This window comes from Monodelphis domestica, chromosome 7, assembly GCF_027887165.1.
Source record: "Monodelphis domestica isolate mMonDom1 chromosome 7, mMonDom1.pri, whole genome shotgun sequence".
Classification (NCBI taxonomy): Eukaryota; Metazoa; Chordata; class Mammalia; order Didelphimorphia; family Didelphidae; genus Monodelphis; species Monodelphis domestica.
In genome coordinates this window covers 199,454,196-199,472,384 of record NC_077233.1, presented here as the reverse complement: position 1 = coordinate 199,472,384, position 18,189 = coordinate 199,454,196, and the positions used below count along the sequence as shown (strand labels likewise).

The 18,189-nt window shown below is 38.5% G+C and overlaps 2 protein-coding genes across 6 annotated transcripts in view; one reads left to right on the top strand and one right to left on the bottom strand.

Annotated features, from left to right (window-relative positions):
* The window catches only part of C7H9orf85 (chromosome 7 C9orf85 homolog), a 97,713-nt gene extending 94,010 nt beyond the window's left edge, over nt 1-3,703 (bottom strand). Inside the window, exon 1 of the mRNA XM_001373348.4 lies at nt 3,433-3,703. Coding sequence (XP_001373385.1) covers nt 3,433-3,534 — 102 coding nt within the window. The 5' untranslated portion in view covers nt 3,535-3,703. The remainder of the gene's footprint in view (nt 1-3,432) is intronic.
* Nucleotides 3,704-4,395: 692 nt separating this feature from the next.
* Nucleotides 4,396-18,189, top strand: part of ABHD17B (abhydrolase domain containing 17B, depalmitoylase) — a 39,505-nt gene continuing 25,711 nt past the window's right edge. For 2 of the 5 annotated variants that reach the window (XM_016423964.2, XM_056806250.1), the window contains exons 1-2: nt 4,651-4,783; nt 14,877-14,974. The gene's annotated coding sequence lies outside the window, so the exon portion shown is untranslated. Of the gene's footprint in view, nt 4,784-12,247; nt 14,115-14,876; nt 14,975-18,189 lie in introns of those variants that run through there. The other 3 variants (XM_056806251.1, XM_007498560.3, XM_016423965.2) reach the window with 3 other exon arrangements.

Below are 18,189 nucleotides of genomic sequence, written 5' to 3'. Positions count from 1 at the left end.
GTGTTAACTAGGTTACTTAATATATATATTAAGGTACTTAAGGGAAACAATGGAGTTAAAGTGACTACATTACTACATAAAATGATAACTAAGATATCTATGATACTTAATACCTAAAGTACTTTGACTTAAGACACAGAAGATACTAAAAACTTTACCACTATTAGAGTAATGAATAGAAGCATACATAGTTAGAATGGATTAAGTTAAATATGATGAAATGATATCTGCCCCCCCCCCAAAAAAAACAAAATCAAGGCATAAGAAAGAGGAATACACTGGGAAAAGAGAAAAGGAGAGAAAACTGGGGATAAATTATCTTACATGAAGTGAGAAAGAATCAAAAGAGTGGAAGAGAAGATGGACGGTAAAGCTTATTCTTTCCTGGAATTGGCACAAAGTAGGAATAACATTTACACTTAAGCCCATCTTACCCTATAGGGAAGCAAGAATGTATGGAGAATAAGAAAAGAGGGGAGGGGGCAGCTGGGTAGCTCAGTGGATTGAGAGTCAGGCCTAGAGATGGGAAGTCCTAGGTTCAAATCTGGCCTCAGACACTTCCCAGCTGTGTAACCCTGGGCAAGTCATTTGACCCCCATTGCCTAGCCCTTACCACTCTTCTGCCTTGGAGCCAATATACAGTATTGACTCCAAGACAGAAGGTAAGGGTTATTAAAAAAAATTGAAAAAAGAAAAGAGGGGACAGAAAAAAGGGAGGGTGACTTCAGGAAGGTGGTAGCAGGAACAAAAATATTTGTGAACAGAGAAATGTCTCTTCATTCACAACATGAAGAACATAAAAATATATATTGTATAACATTTGTACAACCTATATCATATTATCTGCCAACTTGGGGGGAGGGATGGAAAGAAGGGAAAGAATATGGATCACAAAATATTGAGACATTATTGATAATCATAGAGATATGTAATCTGGAAAAAAAGAAAAAAATCTGAAAAAAAAAAAACCAGCAAACTCCAGGGGGCAGTTAGGTGACACTGTAAAGTGCCAGGCCTGGAGATGGGAAAACCCAGGTTCAAATCTAGTCTCAAACAGCTCCTAGCTATGTGACCTTTGATAAGTCACTTAACTGTTTTCCTAGTTCACACCCTTCTTGTTACTAAGACTGAAAGTATGGGTTTTAAAAAAAAACCCTCCTCAAAATCTTCAGTAAGATGTTACTATACTCTTAAGAATTTTGTTTATTTAGGAGTTAAGCTTCCTTTGACATGCCAAAGTACTTTTTTCATTGTATAGGATTTTCAAAGTTGGAAATCTTCTCCAATTCTAGAACCATAAATCAGGGTCAAATAAACATTGCCATACTTCACAGGAGTATGCCAGCCTCCTCCCTTTGAGCCCCATAAATCAATATAATAATCCAGAACTAAAGTGTCCTCCTAGGCCACCATACCTCAGTGAGTTGTTTGCCTCATTAAAATGTAAGGCCCTTTGGAATAAGTATTGTCTTGGCTTTTGGATTTGAATCCCCTGTGTTTGGCACCTGGTAAGAATTTAGTAAGTGGTTTTTTTCCTTGCTTCCTTCTTTCATCTATCCCAACCTTTTATTCAGTGAATAAACAGGTGACTATTCAACAACCAAAACATTAAATTGATTATCTCTTTCAATAAATTATTACTTTTCTGTACAATTCATTAAACGAGCTCCCAAAAACCTTCCTTTTGAAAATATTTATTCCTGGAATACAGACTGTTCCATTCATGCAGTCAGTCAATAAACATCAAGAACTCATAATGTGCCACAAACTGTGCTGAAGTGCTAGGGATACAAAGAAAAGCAAAAGACAGTACCTACTTTGAAGAAGCTCATAGTGTAAAGGAGAAGATAGACAACATAAAACAAGCTATTTGCTGGGTAAATTGAAAATAACAAGAGGAAGGCATTAGAATTTATTCATTCTATTTACATCCCCAAGACTCAGGGAAGCATGTGATACATAATAAGCAATTAATAAATGCTGGTTGTCTGAATAACATGTTTCAATACAGCCTAAGATCTCCTTAGGTTTTTGTGGCTGCCATAACATATTAACTCATATTGAGCTGGCAGCATATTTTTTTCAACTGATATATAATCCACCAATCAATCAATCAATCAACATTTAAGGGCCTAATATGTGCCACACACTGTCTTCCATCTGACAGCTGTGAAACTTTTTTTAAACCAAGTCAGACTTTATACTTATCCCAAAAGAGAATGCTATACTCTAGTAATTCCTAGGTTAGTTCCCCTTGGGGGTTGAAGGGTAGGTCAGGAAGAGAGATGGAGAGACGAGGTAGTTAACTATCAATTTACCAATAAGCCTAATAGTTTATAAAGAGATCCCTGGAAAGAGGTGGTGAGAAGGGTGTTTGACTAGTGTTTGGGGTTTTCAGAGGGAGAGGGATTAACCAATCCCAGGGCTGTCTTGGGAAAGGTAAGGCTCACAGCAAAGAAAAGAGAGTAGAGGTGGATGTCTATGGGCTTGAATGTTCCTTGTTCATGGGACTTGTACTATATTCCACATATTGAAAGCCCCTTTCCTTTTGCCAGAGAAATCAAATTCTTGTTTCCTGGGAAATCCTGAGTGAAAGACAGAAAACCAAGCAGAGATGCAGAAACTTCTGAAGCTGTCTTGGGCATGTCATTTAACTTCCTTGGGCCTGTTTCCTCCTTAGATTAGAAATTTTCTGAACCAAGTTGGGCATTTTTTGAAGGCTGACAAATATCTATCATTAAGAATAATAAAATCTTTGGTTCAGGGCAATTCGATATTTACAAAGTACCTAATTTCGTGTAAGTTACTGTGATAAAAGAGCCCAAATCATCAGAGCTTACAATGAATGGTAGCTAGCATTTATATAGCACTTTAAGGTTTGCAAAGAGCTTTACAAATTTATCTCATTTGATCCTCACAACAACCATGGAAGTTAAATGGTATTATTATCCCCATTTTACAGATGAAGAAACTGTAGCAAACAGACTTGCCTAGTGTCACAAGTATTAAGTGTTCTAGATCAAATTTGACTGCAGATCCAAGGGTCCATTGTGATAGCTATCTTCCATTAATATTCTTATAAGTAAACTCAAGGTGCATGACCTGGATCATCATCCTGGGGAGTTCAGTACAGCAGCAAACTCCCTATTCCTTTGGACCTGTATCATGGAATGTTAGTGCTTGAGGATCATCTACTTCCGACCCCTTATTTTAAAGTGGACAAAATGGGCCCAAGGAGTAAGTAACTAAGCAGATCCAGGCGTTCAGAGCCAACTTATTTAAGACTCCCAAGTTCGGTGGTTTTTTTTTCCATTCCACGCCACCCTCGGAGGTCCTCCCCCGTTGACACCTCTCCTTCTATTTCGGTTTCTCCCCCATTCCTCCGATGTAACTTTTCCTGACTTGGAGCAATGGCGATTGGCCGGCCCCTACCTTCGTCTGAACACTGGTATCGAACTTGTCATTTTTGAAGCTAAACGCGTTCTGGTGCCTCTGAGGTCTGGTACGAGCCACGTTTCCCTTCTGGGAACTCATTTCAGAAGATGCCTGCTCCAGGGACTGCGGAGAAGGCCTGGAGGACGGAGTTGGGAAGTAGGGGGATGAAGGAGCCAAAAAAAGGCACCCAAGTACTTGGACAGAAAGAGCCACAGAGCTGCAGGGAATACACGCGGAGCTCACAGAAACTCTTGGGCTGACCCGGAAGGAAGCGTTTTTGCATTTCCTCCAACGCCCACGTGACTCTGGAGGCAAAGGAGGGAAAAAAGGTCCGGAGAATCTCCCCAGTCCCTTAGCAACACCCAGCGCACAAGAACCCACCTCTCCACGAGGGCGAACCACCCTCTTTCTCTTTCCCAAATCCCTAGGAGCCGACCCGCTTTCTTCGAAATGGAAATGGTCCCATTGGCTCGACCTCAGACGTCTATCAAAGCTAGGGACCCACAACTGCCACTCTGATTGGTTCTGCTTTTCCGCAATCCCCGCCTCTTGCCGTCACCGCACAGCCGCTCCGCAAGCCCCAGCTCCCCTCGCTCAGCTGGGCGGCTCCTGATTGGCGAGAATACAGAGCCAGGATGGGTCGCTCCTCCCCCGCGCAGACTGAAGCCCGGAGTTGTGTGGGACCCGGGCCATCAGTCAGTCGGTGTCTTAACAGTGGTTTACCTTGGATTGGGTTGGTCACCCCCAACCCCAACATACATATATACACTTTCGTACGCTCCACTGTCTTCCCACTCGTTACGTGAGGGAGCCCAGGGGCCAGACCAGAAGAGACCTGACCTGGTCGATTCTCCGCCGTGGCCGAGTATCAGGAGAAAAGAGGCGGCGGCAGCCAACAGGACCACGACAGAGACCACGAGGGACGTAAGGCCCCACAGCAGCCTCTCGCGACCGAGCCGTTACTCAGCAGAAGACTCGCTCGAACCAGTCGGCGCGAGGCGGGCCCCAGGCGCAAGGCAGCGAGAAAGGAGTACGCTGGGGCCTCGACTCCCCTCTGCCGCCTGCCTTCATCTCCCTCCTCCCCCCTCTCGCCGCCGCGGTCTGATCTTGTCGGTCCTCCTCCAGACGAGCGCTCCTTGCTTCTAGCCGGGCGGGAAGAGAACCCGCCGCCATAGGAAGGGGTCCTCCGACGGCGGCAGCAGATTCCTTCGCTCCGGGAGGGAGGCGAGAGATCTGGAGTGTGTGTACTTGTGCTAAGTGGGAGGGGGACGGACGTTCCCGGTGTGTCGGGAGAGAAAGGCTCTCCCCGCCCTCGGCTCCTTCAGCCCAGCCCTTCGCGGAGGTGCAGGTGGGTTTACGGTTAGGAGGTGGGGGTGGAGAATGAGGACCGGGATGGGGGTGGGGGAAGCGGGGGCTATTCCATCCTTCTGCTCTTCCTGCTGTAGTTGCAGCTCCGCCTAGGCCCGAGAGCTGCCGGGGAGGCAGAGCCCGCCGGGGCTGAAGTGAGAAGAGGAAGGCGAAGGCCAGGAGGGAGGTGTAGGGGAGGTGCCTTTGTTGTTGGGGATACCCGGAATCCCGGCCATGTGTCCCGGGGAGTGGAGGTGGGACTAATCTTGGGGGAGGGGTGAGATGGGGGGGGGGGAACCTCTGCATTAGTCCTGTCACTGCGGAAACAGCCACGATGGAGCCTGTCCCAAGGTGGGGGGAGGGGCCTCGGACAACCCTCGGGGAGATAAAGGGGGTGGGGGGAGGTCTGGAGAAGGGTTTTCTTTTTTGCTTATTCTTTGGAGAGGAAAAAGAAAGGTTGAGGCGGAGGGGACTGCTGGGGATGCTTCAGCCTTAGGTGACCCCAGAGGACTCTTAAATAACCTTCTTCGAGTCGGCTACAAGATTGGATTTCTAACCTGATCGATTCCTAGGCAGGAGTTTTGGATCTGGGTGTTCTCTGGGGTGAATAGGGGCAGTATCTTGTTTTTGTTTTTGTTTTCCTTTCCTTTTTTTTGTTTTGGAAAGTCTCTTCCGTTTTGAGGACTTGATCTCTTTTTCTTTTAATTCTTCCAAGTGAAAACCCCTTTTTAAATTGGAAAATTGTGCATTTTAAGGAAAAAATAAAACTCCATGGTACTCTGAAGTCAGATCATGCTATACATTTTCATGTGGATAAAAATTTATGTTTGAAGGATTTTTGCCGCCCATACTTTAAAAAGTACCCAGTTTGATTCCTCTCTCTCCCCAGTTTTGTCAGTAAGAGAACAAAAAATAGATTTAAAGTTGGAAGGAATTTTTATAAATAATCTGGTTCCGTCCCCCGGTTTTAAAGATGAGTAAACTGAGATTCATAAAGATTTAGTGACTTGCTACCGAGGTTGCACAGCTAGTATCTAGAGGAATTTGAATCCAGGTCTTAAGTTTTCCTAAAGTGAATTTAGCAAATGTTTTGCAGGAAAGGCCCCCAAAAATGTTTACATAATGTTTATGAAAGACATTTTAATATACTTGTCGCAGGTATGATGTAGCCTATTTCATGGTTTTTATAGTATATTCTTTAATCTCCCTGTATTTGATCGGTAATGACATGAGAGAACCCCAATATTTAACAATAACTGACATAAATATAATTCTTCAAGTTTGCAAATGCTTAGCATTTATTAGCTCATTTGATCCGATATAATAAACACTGATGTTATTATCATCTCATATAAAGCACAGATAGGGAAACTGAGGTTCAGAGGTGTTACCAGTGGTCACACAACTGGTGTCAATATTTGGGATTAGAACCTTTGAACAAGTGTGTGGTAGGTAAATTATTGTAATAACATTCAGATCTGATTACGTGAGTTTGACAAATTCATACTTCATAAAAGCCAGATTTAGTCTCTTCTGATGTCCATACCATAGTAACAGTTATCCAGAATAGAAAATTATGGCTGATTCATATGCTGATCTGTTTTCTTTGCCTTCTTTTGGGGGGGAGGAGTGGAATTCATGGCATTAATCCAGCACAGCAAAACTAACTATATTTCAGGATTTATGAAAACACTTTTAGAAAATCACACAAGTATAGTTGGACTGATCTTTAAAGCTCTTTCCATTACTAAAAACCCATGACAATTCAAGGACGTTAATATTCCATCACCTATCATTTTGACCTTTTGGGCATTAGTGAAGTTAATTGCTGAAGCCAGGATTAGACTTTTTAGTAGGCTAAGTAGGTTTAATACTATCCCTTGCTGTGAAATATTCTAGTTGGTCTGAGGCATATGTTTCTGTTAAAAATGTGTACCTATTTTGAAATTTTATGTGAAATGACTCTAAATCATCTTACTGTGATCAAAATAACATAAAGGATCTTACTAAGTAAATTCTTTCCTTGCTTAGTGAATAATGAAGAACTGAGCTCTTGATTTGAGTTCCCTGACTTGCTTTACAACTTTAGTCAAGTCATCCACCCTTTATATAATTCAGTTTCTCCACACCTTTTAGATAAGAATGATACAATTTTCTACCATTTGCTGACTTTTTTTTTAACCCTGACCATCAGTCTTTAAATCAATACTAAATATCTGAATTGTTGGGTTAAGTGACTTGTCTAGGTTCACACAGCGAAGAAGTATCTGAGGCTAGATTTGAACCCAGGACCTCCCATTTCTAGGCCTGGCTCTTTGTCCACTCACTGAGCCATCTATCTTCCCCTTAACAAAACAAATTTCCTTTCTCTTTCTTCCTTAAAAAAAAAAAATCCTTACACTTCTCTATTAGTATCAATTCTAAGGCAGAAAAGTGACAAGGAATAAGTTGTGTGCCCAGGGTCACACAGCTAGGATGTGTCTGAGACCATATTTGAACTTTCTTCGGAAAGACAATGAGAATGTAGAAATAATTATGTTGCATTGTTTTGAAAGACATTTTTCAATTCAACATTAAAAATAATATTTCAGTTTGCTCTTATGTTTGAGGAGTTCAAATTGATACCTGAACATTTAGTGTTAAGGAATTATGGTTTAGTTGGAACATTTATGGAACCTAGCTATATGACCTCATTTTTTAGTTTTTGGTTTAGTTACTGAATTTGTATCTTTCCTTGAAGTTTTCTGTAGGTGCTGGAATTTATTGAGTTAAAACATTTTTATTATATATTTTGTGATCAAAAAGAACTTTTCTCAGGTGAAGATTTCTATTGCTTTAACTGATGACAAGGAATAGTTAGAGAATGGCAGGTTGCTTTACTGGTAGGTTTCATTTCAGATTCCAAGATTTTGAGATTAATCATTAAAGTCACCAGGAATGAATGCTTTAAAATGCTACTTGTTCTTCCCTCTGCAAGATTTTTTTTTTAAGTTTACAATTTTAGTACTTTCTGTAGTCTTAACTTTTATAACATAGAATGTGTACTTTTTGTGATTGAATTAATAGTATCACTATAAGGGCTGAATTAATTTCTTGCGAGAGCTTCAGGTTTCAGTTTTCCGGGAGCCTGAAACTAGAATGGTTAGGTGGCAAATAACATAAATAGTTAGTGTTAGATAGGAAGGAAGAGTCGAAGAAAAAACAACTTGGAAATTGCCAAATATTAAAGAGAGTGGAAAAGGGAAGTATAATGGAATATCTTCTCTCTACTTCTTTAGTTGTTTCTTGGGCACTTATGTGGTGTGAGATACCTTCTAGTGAGCTCAAATTACTTTATAAGCATTACCTCTTTAATCTCACATCTCAAAAATAGGCATCGATTGAGCATGTATCATTTTTCAGTTGAGAAAACTAAAGCAAGTCAGGGACAATTATATACTTAACACCACTGCCTATACCACCAAGTACCATAGCTAAAATCTTGTTCCTTTGCATATCATATACTATTCCTTAAATTGATTGTCCCTGAATATAAAGACAAAAAAAGTAGATCTCCTAAATTGAAGTGTTAGATCTGTCTTGAGGAAATTATTATTAAATTAATATGAAGAAAAATCTATATGGAAGTTGAGTATAATTGTAGTCAGATGGTGATATAAAAATTGCCACGGGGAATTTATATTTTATTATGGTCTTCTCATAGCATGTAACCAACATGTATTTGATTTTTAAGGGTCTAGACATAATAAGAGATTGCAGCTAAGAAAATGTGTACCCAAGAAATCTTTTTAGTTTCCATTAGTTATTTTTCTCTATTGTTTCCTCTTTTCACTATACTTGCAAGCAAAACCAGGTCTTTACTTTAAGCTGTAAACTGAATGGTAGATTTATTAAAATTTCCTCTTTTCCCCTTTAATCAACTAAAAATTGAAGGAAGTTAGTTTTATAACATATTACAAATACAACTTGAGAAGTGTTACCTACAGTATCTCATAGACATAGAATTTCTGGACTGGGAGGGAACCTTAGAGATCATCCAGTCCCGCCTCCTTATTTTACAAATGGGAAAACTGATGTCCAGAAAAATGTCATCTTAGCTATGATTGGGTAGTTATTGTAGTATAGAGTTGGAGCAAGAAACTATGTCTCCTCATTTATTGGCCTCTATACTTTCCAATATACTGCAGTGATCAAAAACATGTTTCTGATTAAGGTCCAACTTGAAAAACAAATTAATTCTTTCTTCTCCAGCTAACCCCTAAAGTAAAAATTACTATAAGCACATCATTTGCTAGTGAAGGTTTTTAACACTTTTACATATGTAATTTTATAGTTCTAATACTGTATTAATATTATGTTTCTTATACCCTTTAGTAACTCCTGTAATGTAGAGCTTTAGAACCTAACTACTTGAAACTAGTTTTTGTATTATATTTTCTTCAAAGACTTGAATGGTGCTAAATTCAGCTTTTATCCATTGAATAGGAATTAGGAAGATCTTGGAAGGAAATGACGGCAATTGCTTATAAACATCATTGTAAGAGATAACAAAAAATTATATCCCATTTATACAATAGTATAGGCAGTGAATTGAAATTGGAGGAAATTATCCTTGTATAAACAGTGTTAATTTTAAATCCTATTCTCTAATCTTTCCATTTTTAACACTGGTTTAATTTTACTTAAAGTCTGTGGTTTGGGGGAATAGCTAGGGGGCTCAGAAGAGGATTGAGAACCAGACCTAGAGAAAGTATGCCCTGAGTTCAAATTTGGCTTCAGCCCCTCTTAGCTGTGGCCCTGAGCAAGTCACTTAACCCCATTTCTAAATCTTTACTGTTCTTTTGCCTTAGATTGATTCTAAGAAGGAAGGTAAAAGTTTTTATTTAAAAGTAAATGAAGTCTGTGGTTTGTGAACCTATCAGATTTCAACATAGGTTATTATTTATGTGCATACCCATTTACCTCTGAGATTTAATATACACTCTATCCAATTGCATTTGCAGGGAGGTAATTCAGGTGGATAGAACTCTGGGCTCAGAACCAGGATCACTTACTTGAGTTCAAATTTGACCTCAAATTCTTACAAATTTTGTGACCTGGGCAGGTTTGTCTCATTTCCCTCAACTATAAAATGGGGATAATAATATCTCCTACCTCCTTAGCAATACCCTTTCTCCTAGGTTTGTTATGATAAGCAGAATGCTTTGGGAAATTATATAGTGCTGTGTAAGAGTGATATTTTTTTTTCTTGTTGTGGGACAGCCAGAACAAAGGCACAGAGTCAAGAGGTGAAAGTTCCCTGGGTGAAGAAGTGTAAATAGGTCAGTATAACTGGATCATAGAATTCAAAGAGTGTAAGGTGGAAGAAAACTAGAAAGGCAGTAGGGGCTAGGTTGTAATGAACTTTAAATGCTGGATGACTTCATATTTGTTTCTAAAAGTGACAGGGAATCACTAGAGTTCATTGAGCCAGGTGGTGACATGGTCAACCTTGTGCTTTAGAAAAGTCATCTTGGCATCAAAGTGTAGGGAAGAGACTGGAATCAGGAAAACTTAGAAGCTAGCTATTGAAATAATCCAGGTGAGCGATAAAGGCCAGAACTAGCATTGTGACCAAATTAGTGTAGAGAAAGAGATGTTTAAGAAAGTTACAGAGGTTGCAGACCTGAGTGCCTTGGAAGATGGTGATGGACTATAATGGGACAATTTAGAGTGGGGGAGAGTTGGGCAGGGAAGATGATAAATTCTGTTGTGGACATGATAAATTTAAGATGTAAAAGTCGCTTAGAGATGTGGAGAGAGAGAGAGAAATTAGAACTGAAAACAATCTACTTAGAAATGATAATTGAGTGGAATTGAGCTAAAAAAGGTCACCAAGTAAGAGACTACAGTGCCAAAAAGAGAAAGAGACCTAAGGTAGAGCCTTGGGGTATGCCTACATGTATAGGACATTTCATGGGTGAGGAATCAGAAATGGAGACTGAGAAAGAACACTTACACATAGGAGAATAACCAATAGAAAAGTTAGAAAAGTGTCCAAAAACCTTTAGAGGAGAAAGTAACTAAAAGGAGAATATCTCCATTGTCATGCTTCAGAGAAGTCAAGATGATGAACAGATCGTTACACTTGTTAATGAAGAGATTGTTAGTAACTTTGAAGAAAGCAGTTTCTATTGAATATTTAGGTCAGAAACCAGATTGTAAGGAGATGAGGAAAAGGAGAGAAAAGAAAGTGAAGGCACTTTTTTGTAGATAGTCTTTTTCAAGCAGTGTAGTCACAGAAGGGTAGAGAGATAATAGTATAATATCTATCTGGGGGATGAATTGGTCAAGTGAGGGCCTTTTGAGGATGGAGGAGATATGGACTTGATTGTAGACAGGAGGGAAACAGTCAATAGGCAGAAAAAATATTGAAGATAAGTATGAGAGTGGGAATGATAGAAAGGGCTGTCAGCTGCAGATGGTTTGGAATCTGATCTTGTGCATGAATTGGTTTTTGCCTTAGCAAGAAGGGCCACTTCTTCCTGTGTGGTGGGGTAAAGGAAGTAGCAGAAAACTTTTGTTAGGTGAGACAAGAAAAGAGAGCTCTTTTTCAATAAAAGACAGGACTTTCAGCCGAGATGGTGGAAAGAGAGCCATGGGACATTTGAAGAGGAATGAAAGCATTTGGAAAATCCACCAGGAAAGTTGGATAGTAAGTTAATTAGGGAGAAGTAACAAGAACTGAGCTAATTATGTGACTACAGCCTTACTGTAGTGAAAGCCCATTTGAGATGATGTAACAAAAATTTCTGGCGGACCCATTCAGCATGATTTTATAATTTTTTTTCTCCAGGTTCAGTAGCATATGTGTAAGAGCAAAAACAGTAAATGGTGGGAGAGCTCTAAGGCTAAGACTTGTTAAAGGGCAAGAGTGGGGGAAAGGGACTCAAGAAGAAAAGTTGAACTGATTGCCAAGTGATTAAGATAGGGAAGAGAAGAGAGTGAAGGTATTGTAGAGGGTCATGAGCCTAGGAAAGAACTGACGGATTGGAGATCCTAGGGTTGATGAAGAAAAGAGTTTGGGGTTATAAGGCAAAGGAAGAAGTGATCATGATCAGCTAAGGGAATTTCAGAATTCATAAATGTGTAAGTGATGAGTTTGCAGATGAAGGCAAGATCAAAGGTATGAATATCGTTCTGTGAAGTTGAAGTGAGGAGCAGTAGTTCTTGTGAAATAAAGTAAGTTGAGAAACTGAAGTTAGGATATTTGAGGGAGTATCAATAAGTATCTATTAAAAGGGCAAGGGCTTGAGAGACTAAGCCAGGCAGTGAACTCTTTGGAAGTACAGAGTATAAATAACTTTCTCTTAAGAAATTTAACTAATGAAAATTAGACCATAATAAGCTGGGTGGGGGGGTGGGGGTCAATCAAATGAGGATTTTTTTAAAGGACACAGTAGATTAGGAAAGAGTTAGAATAAAAGAATTGAGATAATGAAAGCGCTTTATAAGAGATTTGGTGGTGTGGGGAGAATGACATCTAGGGTACACTAGAGGAAAAGGGTTACCTTTTCCACTGAGAGTTTAGTAGTAAATGGGGTATCTGAGTGATATGATAGGAAAGGATGGTGATGGTGGCTGCTGAATAATTGTTTCAGGTTTTTTTTTTTTCTGGAAAGTATGAGTTTGACATTCTTAATTGAGGAATTTTGTTGGACAGAGGGCCAAGGTTTGGAGCAGCCAAGATCGGAGTGTGGGCTCATGAATCAGTTAGGGATCAATAGATTGTTTTCCTATCTGCAGTGTAGGCTGAGTTAGCAGTTTTTTCATTTCCTTTACCTCCATTCAACAGTTAAATGAACAAGAACAAAGTAGGCAAGTGGTAGTAGTAATCCAGGATTGGGATTTGGCAAAGCATGACCACTGATAGGACAAAGGGCCAAGGGAAACATAGAAGAAGATTGTGTAAAATTGTTTGGTCTACTATTGGTTAAAAAAGGGAAGAAAGGAGAGTATCAATACTATGTTGATGGGTTTTTATTTTATGCTAGAGACATTAGGGAGCAGTTGAAAGTTTTAGAGTAGAGTAGTGACTTAAAAATAATACCTAACATTTACATAGCACCTAACTATGTGACTGAGCTAATAAGCACTTTGCAAATTTCATCTCATTTGATCCTCATAACAACCCTGGAAGGTAGTGATATTATTCCCATTTTGCAGTTGAAGAAAGTAAGGCATATAGGGGTTACAATTGAGAAAACTGAGACAAATAGTGATTAAATTATTTGCCCAGAGTCACATTTAAGAAGTATCTGATCTTGGATTATTAACTTGAGTCTTCCTGACTCTGAGCCCAGTGTTTTATCCACTGTACCACCTATCTGGTTAGACCTGTGCCTTAAGAAAAATTTATTTTAGTAACTGTGTGGAGGATCAATTGGAGAAGGGAGAGATCAGAGGCAGGGTGATCGAACAGGAAAATACAACAATTAATTGTCTGGTGAGATTATAAGAGTCTGAATTACTATGAGAGCTATGTTAAAAAGGAGAACAATGTAAAGATGGTTTAACACTAGAATATATTAGACATGGAAACTAATTTGATATGTGTAGTAAGAGAGAGGAATTAAGGGTAACTTAAGTTTATAGACCTATGTGACTTGAAGGATGGTAGTGCTCTACAGAAATAGGGAGTCAGTTTACTGGAGGAAATGATGAAATTATGAAGCATGATGAAAATTAAGCAAGTTTTCACTTTATAGATTTTCTTTTTGATGTGCCTCTTCCGCAATATGAGAAATATGGTAACACATTTTGTGTGATAGCATATGTATAAACTTTATCAAATTGCTTATTGTCTCGGGGAGGTGGGGTTGAAAAGAGGGAAGGAGAAAATTCAGAATTCGAAATGTTAGTAAATGTTTAAAATTAGATTTACTGGGGAAAGTAGAATATCACTAAACTAAAAAAAAAAAAGAAATGTGCAAAAGGGAGGGGGGCAAAAATGATAAATTTAGTTTTAGATATGTTGTTAGAGATGTTAATACTATCTCCAGATAGAAGGGTCCATAAAGAAGCAAACATTGTGGGTCCAGAATTCAGAAAAGAGATTAGAATTGGATATATAAATTTAGAAGTTGACCTGTGAAGAGATGATAATTGAACCCATGGGAATAGATGAGATCACAAAGGCAGAGAATTTAGAGAGAGAAGAGGACCTAGGATAGAGCCTTGGGGGACATAAATGCTCACTAGCCTAGAGATGGGTGACTATCAAACAAAGGAGACTGAGGAAGGATTAGAGAGGAGGAGCACCAGGAGACTGCAGTGCCTTGAAAGCCAAAAGAGTAAAGAAGTTTTGAGGGATGGGGAGGAGGATCAACAGCTACTAAGAAGTCAAGCAGAATGAGGATTGAAAAAAAGGCTAGATGGGATTTAAGGAGTTTGGTTATCTTTAAAAGCATGATGTCTGAATATTGAGAGCATCAGAAGCTAGATAAAGGGTTGAGGAAATGGAGCCTTGTGATGTTGAAGACTTTTTAAAGAGTTTTTTAGTGAAAGGAAAAAATATAGGGCAAAAAATTCAATTAATTCACATTATCACAAAAGTTCAAAGTTGTAAAGTTCCTGGAGGCCATCAAGGCTAACATATTTGATGAATGCCCTCCTCAGCATCTTCAGTAAATGGTAACCTAGCCTTCATTTGAAAACTTTCACTGAGGGGCAATACACTACCTCTCCACTCTACTTTTAGACTTCTAATTATTAGCCACCTTTTCCTTATGTAGCCCTGAAATCAGATTCTCTATGGCCTGTTGTTACTAATTCTCTAAATTTTTTCTTCATCAGGGTGAAAATCCCTTTTCTTCAATCAGTCCTCATATGGCATGGTCTCTACATCCTGCTCACATTCAGTGCCCTCCCTAAAATTAGGTACCCAGAACAGTAATCTTGATATGATCTTATCAAAGTAGAGTACAGTGTGTGGACTATCATCTTCCTTATTCTGTAATTATTCTTCTCAGCATACCCTTAATGGTACTGAGAGTTGCATGGAGCAGGCCCTCAAGCAAGCACCCTCTGCATGAGCCTCTCTTTTTATTGCTTAGGCATTCCAAGGCAAAATGGCAGATCTCTGGGCAGAATCCAGATCTGTTCTATCTCAAGGTCTAGAACTAGAACAGAGGGCAAAAGTTGCACTTAGCAGGTAAGACTTGCTTCACTTATTCAATATAGAATCTGTGCTTGTTTGATAATGAGTTAAGAGGAAGTTCAACTTTGTTAAACATATTAATCTCCTCAGCCTCTCAGAATGCTAATGTTAAATGTACCTAAGTAATGTGAAATTTGTATTTGTTCTTTATGGCTCTTCTTCCCTTCTTTTAGTGACTTGCTGACTGAAATTTTCTTAGAGGGGAACTATAAGCATACTCACATGAGTTTGGGGAAGGGGGCTGTTTTTAAAGCTGTCAAGATGTAACAAATTAGTTACAAACATACTCAATCATTTGGTTTGGCATCTCAGAGGTTGTTTTGAAACACAAACCATCAATAAAATTTTAAAATCGTAATCAGAGATAACAGTTGTGGCAGAATCTATTTTCCTTAATGGCTTGAAGGATTATAGCTTTGGATTTAGAAAGCATCATCATGATAACATTCATACACTGAAAACTGATCTAATTTTCAAAAGGATCCTGTAGCCACAGATCTAAGGGCCTTGTTGCTTCATTAACCATTATGTTCTAAGTAAACTGATTCTTGTTCATTTAATTGTGAAAAGTAAATTGTATTTTGTGTTATGTTTCTGGGTCTCTCACCTCCCCTTTAAATAATTTCTAGAAACTAGCCACTTCTACAGAACATTAGGAAATTTCTATCTTAGCAAGAAGGGGACCTGTCAGTTTTGTTCATCCTGTGTTGGAGGGAAAAGTAATAGGTGAGAAGTTCAGTGCAGTTACTTTTTTTGCTCCCCTCAGTGTTCTTTTCAGTTAAGCTTGCCCACTTTATTTTTCCTTTATACCTTTAAGATAGTTTGCCAAACAAATAACTACTTAATGTAGTTTCCACTTTATTTTTCCTTTATACCTTTAAGATAGTTTGCCAAACAAATAACTACTTAATGTAGTTTTATAACCTAAGTATCATTGGTAGTCATAATTATAGTTATTCAACCATTGCTACAATCCCAAGTAATTTTTCTAGCCATTTTCCCCTGAGAAAACACATTTGTAGGTTTATAATCACTTAGTGAAAAATTTATTATAGAAGTCAAATTTATAAGCAATTTTTTCATTCAGAAAAATCATAGATATGGAACTATAGGAACCTTAGAAGCTATCAAGTCCAAACTCCCTTATTTTATAGAGGGTCACATAGCTAGGAAGAGTCTGAGTTAGGAATTGGATCTAGAAATTTGTGGCTCTACATTCAGTATTCTATACACTAAACCATGCTGGGTTTTTTCTCTCAATTTTACTTAACCTTCTAGATAGGGAAAGGAGAAATTTAAATAATTTTCTCAGGATTAGTGACAGTGAGAATCATAATATCTGACTTCAAATCTTGGCTCTGCCACTTTCACAGAATCATTTATCATTCATGGTCTTAGTTTCTTCATCTCATGAAGGGTTATACTAGATGACCTTTGAGTTTCTTACCAACTCTAAAATTCCATGTCACTAGGTTAGTATTGCATTATATATTACATTGCATTATATTATATCTTTACTGTGAGTTAATTCAGGGTAATTTTTGATTCTATATGAGAATACTATGAGGTTGGTAATTGTACTTTCATAAAATTTTGCAATGAATAATTCCCATAGCAATATTTGTATGGTGTTTTGTCAGCTTTTAAAAATACCTGTGAGCCGTGGGGCAGCTTAGTGGATTGAAAGCCAGGCCTAGAGACAGAAGGTCCTAGATTCAAATCTGACCTCAAACACTTCCAGCTCCATTGCCTAGCCCTTAGCCCTTACCACTCTTCTGCCTTGGAATCAATTGATTCCAAAACACAAGGTACGGGTTTTTTAAAAATGTGTAAAGTGTGTGTGTGTGTGTGTGTGTGTTTGGATTTAAAAAAAAAATGTTCAACCAAAATTCAGTTAAAATTATATTGATCATCTACTGTGTCCAAGGCATAGTATGCTAAGTACTGGACTTAGTCCATTTTCAAGTTGCTTAGTGAAAAATAGATCTAGGATCTCAATGATACGGGTGTTAACCTCCAGTAATACTGGTCTTACCCATCCATAATTAGCCAGCCTATTCAGCTTAACTTATGTTCTTCCATAAGTTGATTGCAAGGAATCCACCCAGCATTCCAAGGACTTTCCTTGTCCCTCCTTCCCTCCCTTCCTCCCTTTCTTCCCTCCCTTCCTTACCTTCTGTCTAAATAATCAATACTTGTGTTGGTTCTAAGGTAGAGTGATTAGGGCTAAGCTAGTACCTCTCATTTCTAGACCCAGCTCTATCCACTGAGCCACCGAGCTGCCCCCTTCCTTGTTTTTTTCTTGATATAACAAGGTTGCTATTAAAGCACATAGGCTGCCCTTCATTCTTGCCACATTAACAGCCCATCTTATTTTCTTTTTGGCTCATACATTTCTTTGATGCCCTTTACACTACTTCTTCATAGTTTATTGTTGGTAATGTGTTGTAGCCTAATCATGTCCATCATGCACCTCTCCATTCCCTTTCAACTAATCCTCAATTTTAATGGTTCAGAGACTAGTGGACCACAGCAAACAGTCATATCAAACCACCAAAAAATTTTAGACATAAAACATAATAAAACTTCATTTCATGTAAAAGCATGAAATCATTAAAAGAAAGAACTTTCACTTTCCCAAAGACAGTTTAGATCGCTGCTTATTCTTACTTAAATCTCTACTGCTGCATATTTCTGGACTCAACACATTGTCATTTATAGTGTCCAAGATATATATTCTGATTTGACAAACTATGCCTTGTCTATCTGTGCTAATCTGTCCAAGATTGTAAGTCTTCTGTTTATTTTGATTGTTAGCTCAAACTCTTTAGAGTGATTATAGATATCATATAAAATGTTTCAATGCAGTCATCATGGTGCCATACATGAATAACATCAGAGAAAGACCTGGAAATTTATATTTTCTATTGGATCTGCTTCATGGCTGTCAAATGCTTACAGCAAGTATATGTCTTTTTGATGCCTTCCATGGTATGAATCGTCAGAGATTCATCAAATAAGCTTTATCTTTTTAAGATTTTCTTTCAAGGAATCTAAATATATAAGAAGTCTTTGACAGTGAGCCTTCAAGGTAGTATTTAGCTCTATAGGATCACTTGTTTTTGATAGAAACCACAATATTCTCACATCTTTGAGTTAGTTCTGTTATGATAAAGATGTGGTCTAGTATCCCTTGTGAACTGCCTGTT